This window comes from Zootermopsis nevadensis, unplaced genomic scaffold (assembly GCF_977971745.1).
Source record: "Zootermopsis nevadensis isolate Lab colony 2312 unplaced genomic scaffold, Znev_1.0 Znev_ptg000030l, whole genome shotgun sequence".
In the NCBI taxonomy this organism is placed as follows: Eukaryota; Metazoa; Arthropoda; class Insecta; order Blattodea; family Termopsidae; genus Zootermopsis; species Zootermopsis nevadensis.
The window spans coordinates 7986119-8001226 of NW_028259162.1; the positions used below are offsets into that span (position 1 = coordinate 7986119).

General features: G+C 35.6%; 2 protein-coding genes across 2 annotated transcripts; both read left to right on the forward strand.

Annotated features, from left to right (window-relative positions):
- Positions 1–551: 551 nt before the first annotated feature.
- Positions 552–9543, forward strand: LOC110831103 (uncharacterized). The gene is made up of 3 exons (XM_022066715.2): positions 552–767; positions 5438–5668; positions 6613–9543. Exons 1-3 carry the CDS (start codon positions 704–706, stop codon positions 6849–6851), a joined length of 534 nt encoding a protein of 177 aa, XP_021922407.1. The 5' UTR covers positions 552–703; the 3' UTR covers positions 6852–9543.
- A 148-nt stretch (positions 9544–9691) lies between these two features.
- Positions 9692–13410, forward strand: LOC147872126 (uncharacterized). The gene is made up of 3 exons (XM_087359120.1): positions 9692–11544; positions 12488–12706; positions 12962–13410. Exons 1-3 carry the CDS (start codon positions 11493–11495, stop codon positions 13174–13176), a joined length of 486 nt encoding a protein of 161 aa, XP_087215246.1. The 5' UTR covers positions 9692–11492; the 3' UTR covers positions 13177–13410.
- Positions 13411–15108: the final 1698 nt, after the last annotated feature.

The following is a 15108-nucleotide window of genomic DNA, read 5'->3' on the forward strand; positions in this document are numbered from 1 at the left end:
AGTAGGCCTAACCAACTCCATGGTACAAGTCCGATGATTATTCAGCTGGTGAAATAAATTATTTGTTTTTGTGGAACCGAACAATTTACCGTCATGCCCAGAATCTGTCATTGTGACACATTTTAGTCCTGTCTAAAGCAATTCACATGTTCTGTTCGTAGTTATCCATGAAAAATTAAATTGTTTTCCCCCCACCTGCAACTACGCACATCACTCAGCAGAGTATGCGCCAACAGTACATTGCTTGTTGCTCGACAACTTTAAATTTCATAGCGATTTCAACAGGCTATTACATTTGGCTCAATAGAATTAACAATTTTCACTTTGTGAATTACAACAACTGTCACTTTGTTTAAAGGTTATAGTTAGCAATGGCAATGCTGGTGTGTTTTAGGAAATGCAAGAACTAAATTTATTAGTACCAAAGAGAAATTTCTACAGGATTTCAGCTACTCAACATTGGTTCCGTCTTATCATCACTCTGTAGTTTAGTTACTTTTGGTGGCATATGTTGGCTGTCGTGTTACACTGAATTTCTGTAGTGGCTATGCACGTTGGCAGGCAACAGAGAGAGTAGAGAAAAGCATGACAACATTTCGCTAATGCTGGAGCTTCCGAGAGGACGTATACGGAGTTCGGTCTTGCGTAGTTTTGCCAGCATTGTGTTTTTGTGTTTGACAGGAAATATTTCTTCTTGTTGAACATGGAGCTATTGAACATTGCCTTGTTCTTGGAGATCTCTCTTCTGGCTTTCAGCATCCAACCAGGTGACTTTCTATAGACAAACTTATCCTGAACATTGACATTTTATTGCCTTGATCGTGGAATTGAGATTAATTTGGCAATACACAGGATTTTTATTGTTACATTCATGTTGTATGGACGTATTTTTGTGTTGATCTTAGGAGTAAGATATGAAAAGAAGCTTAGTAATGTAAGAGTTTCTTTCGGTTACTTAACACGGATGCAGTAATGTCGATATTTTGCAACTGTTACGATACGATGAATTGAAGAGACTAGTTATGCAAACTATGTTTGTGTAGTGAGTGTACTATGAGCTATCGCTGCTTGAATTGGCGTTCATTGTGGAGATTTTGTTGCTTTGAATTTTTTCTGTATGTCGTAATCTGGAACACTGTTCACGTCTTTGCAAATCCCTTGTGAAGTTTCGTATTTTCACTACAGAAATTAACCGATATATCGGTAATATAATACGAATTCTTTCGTTACGAAACAACTAAGTGCATTAATAATATTTTGAATCTGATGGTTTTATGTTCATGCATTAAACTTATTTTGACATCGTAAATGAATCTTACACCCGTATAATGCGCTTTTATTAACACGTCCATTAAAATGGCCACTAGTTCTGTCAACCTAAAGGTTATGTTATAAATTAGTTTTTTTAAGATTAATTAATTCCAGTCCATCCAAAGAAGTTACTTAACTGAACTTACGCATCTTTCAAAAGTTATTTTAATGTTGTGTTTATCGGGGAATTGGGAATATAAATACAAGAGCCGATTGAATGTGTTTTATATACCTAGAAACAGAAATGCTAGTTGCTTTATAGTGTAAAATTTTTAAACGTACGATCGTATATACAGGAGGAGAGGGTCTCAGTTTCAGATATGTTTTGTAATTTATGGAACGACATGAAAACAAGTATTATTAATAAAATGGCGATAAAGGACAGCCATTTATGTCGGAATCACATGATCAGTTACTTGGTGGGTAAAATGTTTGTCATTACAAACTTCTCAAAATATTAACATTGCCATAAATTTCTGAACACGGCACGTTACTTCTCTATTTACATAGGTTGAAAAGTGTCTGGTTCCACCTACTAGATGAATGAATTTACGTTGTCTTGACGCAAAAGTCTATGAAACGCATATGTGTGAGAGAGAGAGAAAGAGAAAGTGAAAGTGAAAGTAAAAGTAAGTTGACTTGTTACATTTTCCAGTGCTGTGTATAAGTTATGTAGCCTGTAAAATGTACAGTACCGGTATGAATAAGGCTTCAGTTCTGTGAAATCAGAGGTTCTCATGACGATAAGTACGATGACTTTTTCCGGAATATATCACTTCTGTTTGTTTGCTTATTTTTAGTTATTCTTTGTCTCGTGCTTTTTAGATTAAATATACAGAACCGAAGGATTGGGATTAAAATTTTGTCTACAATTACCCGGTATCAGGGCAAGGGGCTATAGGATTTTACGAAATAAAAGTTTCGGAAACTAAAACCATTTTTCGAAAAATTCTCTAAATCATATTTATTTGTTTTAAAGGATTGACCTATGCAAATACGGGCATACAATTTAGACGTGAACATCAATTCTAAGGTACTAATTTTACTAAATTTGCAGGCAAACGGAAATATTATTTTAGTGATAGATTTTGGACCTAAGAATTACCGTAGCATGTATATTAAATCTGCAAATCCGTCATCTAGAAACGCGGTCGGTGCTGTATGTTGTTATTCAGGAATTGAAAGGTGTTCACTAGTTCACTTCAGTGATGACAGTCAAGGCTTAGTTGTAAATATTATACATTATTTTTTGCACAAACCTTATATGATACAAAGCTGCTTCTAACCTAACAAGTTCCTCGAGATATTAGCTGTTAACTCCGTTGGCGGCCTGATTTTTTTTAAGTGGCATTGTGCCAGTGTTTATTCTTCATCAGAATCTATAAATAGAGCAGTGTATGTATGCCTGGGCTTGACTGTAGGAATTGGCCATTTTGAATACAAATTGGATCACGGTGACCATGACATTTTTAGGCCTTGCAGGAAGTATTGAAAGAGGCTATACTGCTTCGGGGCCCCATTAATTTAAGTTCGCCGTATGTGATCACTCTCACTTATCATCTGACACCTAATAATCTCTGTTATGTGATTAAATATCAAGTAACGGAGTGGGACCGGTAAAGTCTCTTTAAACTAACGGGCGATATGCTAAAATGTATTAACCTAAAATGCATGTTGGAGAAATTTTGTTAACTGTTACATTCTTATGGCATTGAAAGAACGTCTGCAAAATGGTTCAGGCCCTATCTTAACGGAAATAAAACAAATGGTCGAAGTAAAATCACCTAAAAACAATCAGAACTTTTTCTGAGACTGAGGAACAATAAAGCATGGATTTCGCAAGGGTCCTTGCTTTTCTTAATGTACCTGCTTAAGTAACCTTCCTCTATCTATAAATACCTTAACAGAACCCATAATATTTTCTGATGACACACATGTCCCTATTTCGAATAAATGTAATAGGTATTGCACTCGGCCGTGTTTAATGAGGGGGTCCGCAGTGGCCGCGCGGTCGCTGGGACCGTGGGTTCGAATCCCACTCAAGCCATGGTTTTTCTGTGTTGTGCTGTCCTGTGTACAGGTAGAGGCCTCGCGACGGGCCGATCCCTCGTCCAAGGAGTCCTACAAAAATATCTATAGATAAGCCAACGAAAAGTTGGGACCCGCACTGCTGAGGCACTTGAAGAACGGATCGTAAGGCAGTATCCCTCTTTAACTCATGTTTGATTCATTGACGAAATTGTCGATGCCATTTGCTTACATCCATGTTTAGAGGCGAATTTCGTAAAATATAGGTTTCCTTTAGCAGAGGAGCGAACGTGTTTGTAAGTCAAACCAAACCAAACCAAACCAAACCCATGTGTCTTTTCGCTGAAATCTGTCAATTAGTTAAAAACTTGTTATGAGTAAGAACACATGCACACATAATGTCAAACATTAAACGTGCCTCATATTTAAGACTTTTAGCTTATCCACAGTTTTAAATTTCCTTCGTATAGAAGCCTCTAGCAGTCTCCAGATAATCAAATAGAACAATGGAGAATGATTAATTAATGCTGTAAGCCTCTTCTGGACGTTTGTATTGATCTTTTCTTATCTTATGAATGTATAATAGAGGGAAATGAAACACATTCATGTCATAATTATTTCAGCCTAGGCCTATCAGTCAGTCCCTGGACTGCAGGATTTTAAGAGCATATTTTCATTTTTCAGTACCAATTAATTAACAGCACTGGACTGGACAGATAATTAACTCGTGTACATTTCCTACTTGGGGGGAGGGGATGACTCTAATGTAATTACGCTTACCACACGCACGCACCCACACGGAGGGAACTAACTGTGCCTATAAATGTACAATTTGGCTGCACGCGACAGAGACGGGAGACGGACACGTCGCAGCTTGTCGCCACACACTTTTGAGGTGACGACCGAGACATGCGGCAAAGTGTTTGTTTTCTTTGTTTTGTTGAGACATACGTGCACATATTCTGTGAAAAATGAGTACAAAAATGCTTCTAAAAAGGTTACTCGAAGAAGATGATGTGTTGCTGTGTTATTTGTTGCGAAAGGAAACCTATGAGTTCAATATTCAAAACCAGACGCGAAGAAGGTTCTTTCTGTCGGTGGTCGGTTTTCTGCTACTAATTCTACCAATTGCTCATCTTGGTCACCAGTAAATTTAATTTCTGCCATTATTTTACTCAACAACACACGTGCTGCCTGAGCCCGTCGCGAGACACTACTGGTCCGAGAGCGGTCTCCTGTGCTTTGTCTCTGTCTTTGTCTCGCGCTCGTAATTGTACTTCATACGATTGTACAGAGAGCAGACAGGAAGCGACCAGTCTCGGTCTCGTAACTCTGTCGCCTGCCTCGGTCACTTGTCTCTGTCGCGTGCAGCCAAATTGTACCTTAAGGCACGAAACAAGCACGTGTGTGACCCAAACAGTAAGAAAATAAAATTAAGTACATTCTGTTTTGCATTCTCATTATTTATTTATCCATCCATCCTTGTGTGCTAAAAGTTTTTAATTATGTCTTTAATTTTGATATTTGCACTTGTACGTTTTATGAAAGTGAGTTCTTGTTAATTTTGTATTTTTTAAAGGTAGTTATATTATGTTACTCATTAGCAGTCATATAAGTGACTGACTTTGTCCTGGACGGAATATTTAATTACCAACTGAGAAACAGACTTTGTGTTTTGCACCATTTGCTCTTTGAAAAGTCGAGCTTGGCCAGGCCTGAACAACTAAATAGTATTTGATTGCCGATACGGGAACATTTTTGCCTTTTCATCAACTCGGGATCACTCAGCTTCCTATGTGGTGGATATCGGTGATTCTTCCATTCCTTAAATTCAAATTGACTAGACACCAAAGTTAGAAACACTTAACCAACATCTAGTATCAAAGTTAAAAATTGTGGAATGTGGCCTTTACTTATTTCCTACCATCAGGAATTTGATTTTGTAATCAGTTTTCTAATCAGTTTATAAATTGTTATCTGTCAAAATGTGCGTTTTGTGTACGACAATCAGTGTTTGATTCCTTGAATGTTGAGGATTTTTAAAAATACCGATGTTATCAAATGTTTATGTGTACATAAATTTGTAAAAATGTTTCAGGTGAGTGCATTAGATGCTATGTTTGCAACTCTGCAATCAATCCTAAATGTGCAGATCCTATAGAACGAAGTGGATTGGAACCAATGGAATGCACTAAAACTGCCTTCCAAGAAGTTTCCTCTACTGTGAGGAAGGGTGTGGAGACTCTAGGAGACCTTTTGGGCTTCCAAGGAATTCCTGAGGGACCTAACATAGATTTGAAGTTTGCGTGTCAGAAAATTGATATGTCGGGTAAGATATTTTTAAGATATATTAACAAGCCGTACCTCTTATAGGATGTACGACTGAAATAGTATGAAAGTGAGAAACCTCGGTTTAATTTTTTTGTATATATATAAGTACAAATACTTGATGTACTCGCATTGCAGTTAATTCATTTTAGAGTGTAAACTGTTTTATTTGCATATTATTGAAAGTACAGTAACGATTAATGGCTACCTCTCTCAATCAGGCATACAGCGGTGGGCAGAGAGTGGACAAATTTTGATTGATTATTACATGGTTACAGTAATGTAATATATCGTTTATGAAATTGTGTAGTTACGCATCAGTTGGTATTGCTTTAATTCTTAACAGATTTAGGTCTAGGTTATTATTAATGGATAGTAAAATAATATGATTCGGAGAGTTACCCACACATCACCAAATTCAAATTTAAAATGTTTCTGCACTTTTTAAAAGGTTTCAGTCAGTTCTTTATGGAATTGAGGTTTCTGGAATGAATTGGAAAAAAAAAATCACTGTCACCACATAAAATGTTCTTCTGTTTACCCCGGTGATTAAGCCATGAGGATGTACGAGGTAGGACCATAATGAAGGAATATACAGAGAACATGTAACAACTTCCTTGTAGACGTAATCAGCAAAGAGAAGAACTCCATTTTTACTGATATCATTTTGTTTCACGACAGTTTGAACAAAATTAATTTATTTTAATAAAATGAATTTTCAATACTTACTTTATAATAACTCTGTACATTAACTGAATGATGACGACAACAATAATTATTATGATGATGTAAAAATAAAAATAGGTTGAGTTCTCTGGTTGTTGTCTGTTATGTTTGTTTACATTTGTCATATTATTGTGATCAGTTTTCATTAGAACCTGTCTTGAGGATATTTGCGCTCCACAAATATCTTCACTGCTTACAGTATATATATTCTTTTTTCAGATCAAACTGGAACGAAACACACATTTCGGAGTTGCTCGATCGCAAAGAGTGAATCTGTCGATCCATGTGCTATGGCGGATGATGTTTCTAAGATTACAAAAGGCCAGGGCAAGGTAGATTTTTGTGAAACCTGCGAAAAGGACTTATGTAATCATTCTGTCCGTCACTCCTTCACCTTGACGTCTGTCATTGTGGTGCCTTGTTTTGCCATTATAATCTCATCTTGGATTGGTGTATGAACCAATTCAGTGGTATCTTTAAGTCATAACAATGTGTCTTGAGAACAATACTGGATTGAGGTTTGCAACTTTTGACCTTGATCTTGTTTATGTCTGAACTATGTCCAACTGAATTGGTGTTACATTCATTATGTCATTCACTGGAAATTTGTGCGTCATTGGTGACACTACTTCAAATGCAGAAAACAGCATGCATATATGATCTGTCTCATCTTACAAGCATACAGACACAAAATTATAGCAGAATCTTGGAAACAGTGTAGTTATGTTCCCTTACATATTCTAGTTTATTTTAAATGTTACATGCTATTAATTTTGGTAACTTTTAGAACCAAAGTAATTATGTGGCCAGATACCTTCAAACTTACTTTGATTTTAATGTAAAGATTAAAATATTAGTGGAGTAAAAATTGGATGCAAGTTTAGTTTTCTTTAATATGGCCTGTTTGAAATGTCGTTAAAACTTATTTTGTTTTGGCTTTGTGTGTCATAAATTGGATCCAATTAACACACATATGTGGACCATCCAGTCACATGCACTGTAACTTAATTTTGCCAGTGTTTGATTTTGGGTGTACATCAAAATAAACATGTTGGTACATAAATATTGTTGTAAAATTAAGATTTGAAATTAGAGGCATTTTATTTTGTCTTTTCAGTGCAGCTGTGCATGGGAATTTTATGCACTGAATTTTCTGTTCATTTTCAGCTTTGACTCTACAGTAATAAAAATGAGTTAAAAGTCAGTGCAATTTTATGTTTTGGTCTGTATACCACTTTTGCTTATATTTTTGTGGTCTGTCACTGGTCATTGTCTGGGACAGATAATCAGTACAGTCTAATTAATAACTGATAAACAACAAATTCAGAATTTGCAGAGTACTACGATGTGTTGATTGCTTTTAAAAATGTGGTGTTGGTGTTGTGAATAAATTACTTATTCCATAAACCATATGTTATCAGTATTTGGAAACAGTATAAATGTAGTTATATATATAACTTTCTGATGGTTTCAATGTCAGTCATGTCAAGATTGAAAGACATCTTAATTTACATATAAATCTGTGTTTATTTTTTTTAAGGGAATCTGAGATGCGATTATTATAGTTGCCTAAGTAATCGGCCTAGTACTGTTGTCGGTTTCAATTTTCCTGGAATATATGGCATATGATTTGCTTGCAAGTTGCTCCACTTCTGAATAAGATCTATACTTTGACATTCCTTGTATAGCTACTGCTTGATCTCCAGCAGTCCATAAGCTTAGATGGCCAAACAAGATTCTAACTAAATATATGATTTGATATATTACATTCAATTTTCTCTCAAATAATTATCTTGCATTGGCATCTAAAATATGAGCAATTTAGTATAGGATGGTATAAACCATTCTTATTCAGATTTTATGCTTTGCATTTATGTCTCTGCAGGCTTTATCCTATCACTGAATATATTTTGGGTATCTCTTGTTTCCTAACTATGTTTATAACATAATCGACCATGTTTCCAAATGGTTACAGTAAGACCTTTTTTCATATGCTGTCTTCTCCATGTTTGCTGTTCTCTACTTTGTGTCTGAAAATTCAGAATAATAATTACAGCACCAATTCAGGATTGCAAAATTCTCAATACATGTTTGTGGTTTTCTCCATTTGAGATGCCTACAGAAAAATTGTGGAGAATATATTTAAATTCAAACGGTGGATGAAATAATTATCAATTGCAAATTAATTAATTTGTGAGAGGGAAGAAAGAAGGAAATCCGTTCTTTTCTCAGGTATTTTAGCCAGAAATTGTATGCTGCATGTATAGGTTATTTTTTATTGTGCATTTTCCTTCCATTGGACTTTTCTTTTTCGTAACTTACACAGTTTATTGTAAAGTTTGTGGATTCCATGAAGGGATCCTGTGTATATCTAAACAAGGTGTGTCACAGGTCGTAACATAGAATAGGCAGAGTGTATTTTGTCTGTTTTCCTGTAGTGACTGCAAAATTCATACTGTAATCATGGAAGCATTATGTATACAATATGTGTTGAGTAATGTGGAGAAAAATGTCGCTTCATTTCTCTACTATAGGCCTACTAACTGTTGTACCTCACAGAAATTCAGAATAATAAGAATGGTAAATTGTTTTAAATTATGTTACTGGCCATGGCTACTTCAACATCAACAACACTTATGTAAGATTTGAGGTTATGGCACCACCACCAACTACAAAAATAACAACTTGGCCTTTGAACATATTTTAACGAATGTTTTAAATAAGAATAAAATTTATGCATTTGTTATTTTATTTGCTTTGTAACTTTTAAGTATAAGATTGATTGCACTTCTGTGCAATTCATTTCATGTGGCTGTTTTGAAAATACTGATTGTATGTGTTTATATGCATTAATTTTGTATGAAGGATTGAAATAGCAGCAGTTGGTGGCTTAAGATGAATAGAAGTGCTGGAATTTGATGAAGCATGTGTATAATCTCTAGAAATGTCTGTTTATAGTGATGATTATATTACTGTAGACTAGATACTCCCATTTACCCATTAATGTATTTCTCAAGACCTTTGTATTTTGCATATGGAAGCTTTGTTACAGCTTCATGTAGCTATTGCATAGATGTGCCTGCGAAGTCTTGAACTACATATTGTAATATTATGTGATTATGCCTTCAAGTAAACATAATTGACTTGCAACACATGTGAACTTATCTTTATACATGGAAGGTATTTTTAATTGTATGAAACTTCTTTTAGATATGGAAGATTAATTTTAGAAGTGATTTCAGAATTGTTTTGTTGTGATAGGAACGTTAAGAAGCAGTATCTTTGGTACATATATTTCTAGTATATTACCAAAGCTCTTAAAAATATTGGAAAAATGCTTTTATAATTAAAATATTTCAAAGACACATTACACTTACTCCATCGTATAACTTGTGATTATTTCACTTTTATTAAAATCTGTTAAATAATTCATCACAGCTGCATAATTTCATTGCATTGTTTTTGTTACAAATCATCATCTTTTTCCGGTTTAACAATGTTTGTACATTTTCCGGTACCCTTTACGGGTCCCCAACTTTTCAGTTGGCTTGATCTATGGACATTCCTTAGGACTCCTTGGACGAGGGATTGGCCCGTCGCAAGGCCTCTACCTGTACACAGGACAACACAACACAGAAAAACATCCATAGCTTAAGTGGAATTCGAACCCACAGTCCTTGTGACCAAGAGGCACAAGACCCACGCCTCAGACCGCGCGGCCACTGCGGACCCCAGTTACAAATCATATTTTAATAATAACTTTGCATTTATAAATTTTAAATAACTTGTATTATTAAGTCTTCTTTGTCTTGATGTTAATATCTGTGTTGCTATTGAGTTGTGTTCTCATTCTTACTCGTGTAATTCTGCTGTGTTACGATGAACAAGAATATTATACCGATGGCATGCAGCAAAATGTTATTGGTATGTCGACTGTAATTGTGTGTCCGGTCTTCTGTTTAAACTGGTAAAAGTATTGGTAATTACACTACGCTATAATATTGTTTTAAAATTTAATATGAACTACTGATTATTTGATTATGAAGAGAGGCAGTCAGAATGTTCATTACTTAATTTTGTCATTCTGGGGGGGACACCCCCGCCCCACCATTACTCACCTCACCTGCTATAAGAGCAAAGGCACCATGAAAAACAATTCTTTTATGTATAAAAATTTCTTAAAATTTTACTCTACTCTGTAATTGTTTTGATGTATGATGCATAATGTGAGTATTGTATAGGCATAACTACACATGAAGATGACAGCCTTCTGGGTCGTTGCACTGTGTAGTCTGGTAGAAGTTTGCTGAAGTTTTAGAGAAACTTACAGCCTCCCTCATCAAGATGATGGTACTCATCACCGTGGTAATACCATTGGCATAATTAAATATTGCTTCCCAATTAATTTGTAAGTAACATGAAAATATTGCAGTTTATTTACTTTGGTCTTCATTTACTGCATTCTAGTGCTGAAATTGTTACAATGTGCATGTCCATTTTGATGGGTATATATAAATTTTGCATTCTGCTGTGGCTAAATATATATGATATCAAGAAATGTTTTAAATGTAAAAGTTTAATGAGCTGTGTGTCATGCAATTCGTTTTTGTATGATACGTTTGCTTTTTAGAATACTAAAGAAGATCGTTTTGAGTTTCATGTAAATTAGAGGTTATGTTGAACTGATATAAACCAAAATTAAGATTTTAAGATACCTTTTGGTGTAGACCACCAAAATAAATTTTAACACAAAACATTCAGTACTTTGTAGGATGAAGCATGTGGTCACACAGACAAGGCTTTTTTATTGCTTGTTATGTGCCTAATACAAAAGCCACCAAAAAGAATGCAAGGACTCGAAAGGTATTAAGGGTATGATAACTTTATTAAAACATCCTGTGGACATTTTACGCACTTATACAGTTGTCACTGTTGTTTACATTTTGTCATGGTTCCTGTGGGAACTTAATTTTGCCTGTTGTGGTTATTGTATTAAAGTGTTTTAAGGGGCTCTGGAGGCCGACTTTTAACAGCAAAGTTTCAGACCGGACGCCCACTTGCAGCCGAAGGCCGCTACGTGGGACAGTAGTATAATAGCAATGGCTAGAGCATTCCTGCAGCTCTTCGTTCTCGAAGCTACCATCCACTCAGGTAAAACATTTTTTTTTCTTATTCAGGTAATTCTCTGGCCCTTTCCGATAAAGAATCAGTAGTGTTACTACATCTCGTTGACATTTAGTAGAGATTGTAGATCCTTGATCAGCCTAGTGCTCCAACTTTGTTTACGTAGAGCGTGATATATTTTTAAATTTCTGTAGTTAATATACTTTTGTATATTTATCGGAGCGCTCCCAAAACCAAACTATAATAATGGTCTTTCGAGTATTTAACGTTATTTATCTGGATGGAGAAAAATACCGAAGTAAGAATATATATGCACAAAACAAGGGTAAAAGAGGGTAGGTTTTTTGTTTGTGCGATATTTTTTTCAAAATAACGCAATCGGAATGACACTGGCTGTTATATCTACAGCCTCTTACTGCCATGCCATCTGAAGAATTTACAATAAACATTTTTGAATTATACAGTCATATATCCTGTTTAACTATTGGCTTTAAATAGTACACGGGGCTCGATCTGTACCGAGGCACTAACATGGGAAGTATTTTAACATTTATGATAGCCGTATTTAAATTAATGGCGGCAGAGGACGTGTCCGAATCAATCCGTAAAACTGAAGTAGAGTAATTTATTCAAAAATTTGAGTTTTCATAACACGATTGACTAGTAAGGGAAAGTTGTTTACGAAACGCGAGTGCGTGTTTGATATAACGCAATAAAAATAAAGCAAAATAACGAAAGTTCTCAGCCGTGTCAGGTGGTTTAAAGGCGAAAAACTTAAGCACCTCGATTATTAGGATAGAGATGGTTCTCGAAACGGTATTTTTTTTTCTCCCGCGTTTTAACCACATGACGGCTGGCAGCCTGAGTGAACTTGATTATATCAAGTTGCCGTGAAAGTTCCAGAACATAATCTTGACTTTATTGAAATTAAGTTAAAGTTACTAGTGAAAGGCTATTGTTTCAATGCCAGGTTTCAGCTTTCTCTGCTTCAGTTGCAACAGCAGGGATGACCCAAAATGTGACGACACTTTTGATCTAGCCAGTAGGAGTTACGTGGATTGTTCAAGTGATTATTTCGAAAAGCTGGTCAGTACGGCTACGAGAAATATGACTGACGTGCAAGATGCATTTCTGGCCTATCAAACTGTTGCACCCAGCAAATCGACCTGTCAGAAGCTTGTCGTTAAAGGTAAGTCTTCACGCGAATCTTATTACAAAGCAGGATGGATGTTCAAACGATATAAGCTATGCGATGGCCTTATTCTTTATTTCTGGAGTTAAAAACTTTGACCTTAATGATTCAGAAAATATTTAAAACGTAAGATTAAATTATTCAACATTCACGAATTTTACTTAAGACATGCAAGAAAAGGTTTTTATTGACATCTGTTCCTCAATTTTATTCCTTCACAGTAAATAATATGGGCTCTAATGTTTATTTTAGATGGCAATGGAAGTGTTATAATCCGCAGCTGCTCTGTATGGAGACTTGATGGTGCCGAAACATGCGACATTCACATGAAAAATTTACGCAGTGAAAATGTTCTATTCTGTGAACAGTGTAATAATAATGTATGTAACACGTCTTATGTTATTTCCACCGATCTACCTGTCCTGTTTATGGCACTTTTTATTGCTGTCATTTTGACGTCTGTTTAAGTTCAAAGATTCATATGAAAGCCACGCATTCATTATAAACTTAGACGCGAGAAACGAGACTGGAGGAAAAGTAAAAATGCCAATAACCAAATCCAGTTGAACTACAGTCTTAGAAAAAAGACTGAGTTATGTTTGTAACAATATCATGTATTGCTGACAAATAATATGTAAGATGCAAAAAAATAAACTAAACGTTATTTTTTTTGCAAGTTAAACTCAAAACTGTCAAAGCAATAGTCTTGTACAAAGATTTGTGTTTTAGGTACCTACCAGGTTCCCGGAAATGTAACGTTACTTTCAGCGATCCTTTTTTATTGAGCCAGTAACATGTCTTACTTTACATATTTCTTCGCAGAGACTTAAACTGTTTATATCTGGTTTATGGTTATTTCCAAACCTGAATATTGAGATGGTACGTTCTCCCGAAATGTCGATAACCACATAAAAACGACAAAGCGTCATTACTAACAAGACCACAATCGATGTTTTCACCTGTGAAAAACCTCAAATTTCAGATAGGCCTCTTCTTTTATGTCAGATATCAATTTTATGATTTTTTTTAAAATAAACATTGCAAATATTAAATCTATAAGTCGTGTACCATCTTTCAGTACGTGCAAAATGACGTTCTTAATTTCCCTAAGCATTATATGACACGTTTTCTTTGAGGTAAGAACTGAATTTTTAAATATTATTTAGTTCACCTTCGTGATTCTTGTATGGGACAATACCATATAATCGATGCCACTGAGTGGACTGTAGCCATCACTCATACTTAACTGAGATTATTCTCTTAATCCCTTGTACAAAGAATAAATAACCTTTTCACTCACTTTGTTGAGTGTACCTCTTTCTGCATTATCCCCGGAGCGCAATTTCAGCGTAACTTAATACCAGCCAGGGCAGTGGGATGATAATTGTTCTTTTCTTTAGTGAAGGGTCGCAAGCGGTTGCTACAGAAATATTGCTCTTGTTTCTTGCAGCTGAAGAGACCACATCGGGGTCAACAAATGTGACCTCTGTGTTAATATAAGTGACCTTAAGATTGAACTCCGTTTTCAGCACAGACCGTCGTTGAAGTCATCGGTAGACCAAGCATTTACCAGGTTTACTTTCATAAACAGAGATCCGAGTCGGTTTCAAAATTCGGGTCTTTGTTTGCCAAACGTCATATGAGCTACTATTACCTTGTGAAGTACGACTCATGATTCATGGAGTTAATTTATTTGAACCAAGAAAATGTAAATATTACTACATAATATCACATTTTGATGTATCTTGTGTTTGGAAGAATTAATTATATTGCAAACAATTTTAGCATCGACCGTATCATGAAGATGTGTTTCCAGTGACATGACATTCAGAATGTCGCTCTGTAACGATGCGTCATGAGCATTAGCAAGCAGAGCTCTGTGTTCATCATCTAGTGCTAATTACCCGTCACATCTCACTAGGAAGGTTCTGAGTCGGTATGCTAAGTGATTTGTCACACCATAATTAGTCGTCTAAAATGTCTACGTGAAACATACACTGCTCTATTACCCTATTTCAAATGATAAGTTTTACTTGTATGTCGGTTTATGTACAACAGCAAACAAATTTCTGTCACATTCTTTGCTGTTGAATTTTTATGGAACGGAAGTAAACGGACAGGCAAGTGACGAGCTAGTCCACGTCCACAAGACGGCGTCTTAATATGAGTTCAATAGGATTACGCTCGCAACGGGGCGAACCACTCAAAGGTACTTGCCCTAATATTCACCAATAGGAAATCAATATGATATTGCTCCCTGGTCAGTGTTTATCCATGGCTGCCACGCAGACATCCTGAACAGATAAAAAAGAAAAGTAACTTTAGAAGAGCGTGAAATTGTTACGCAATTTACCCAGAAGTTTTGTGACGGTCTCCTGGCAAAGTTTAGATCCGAGGGC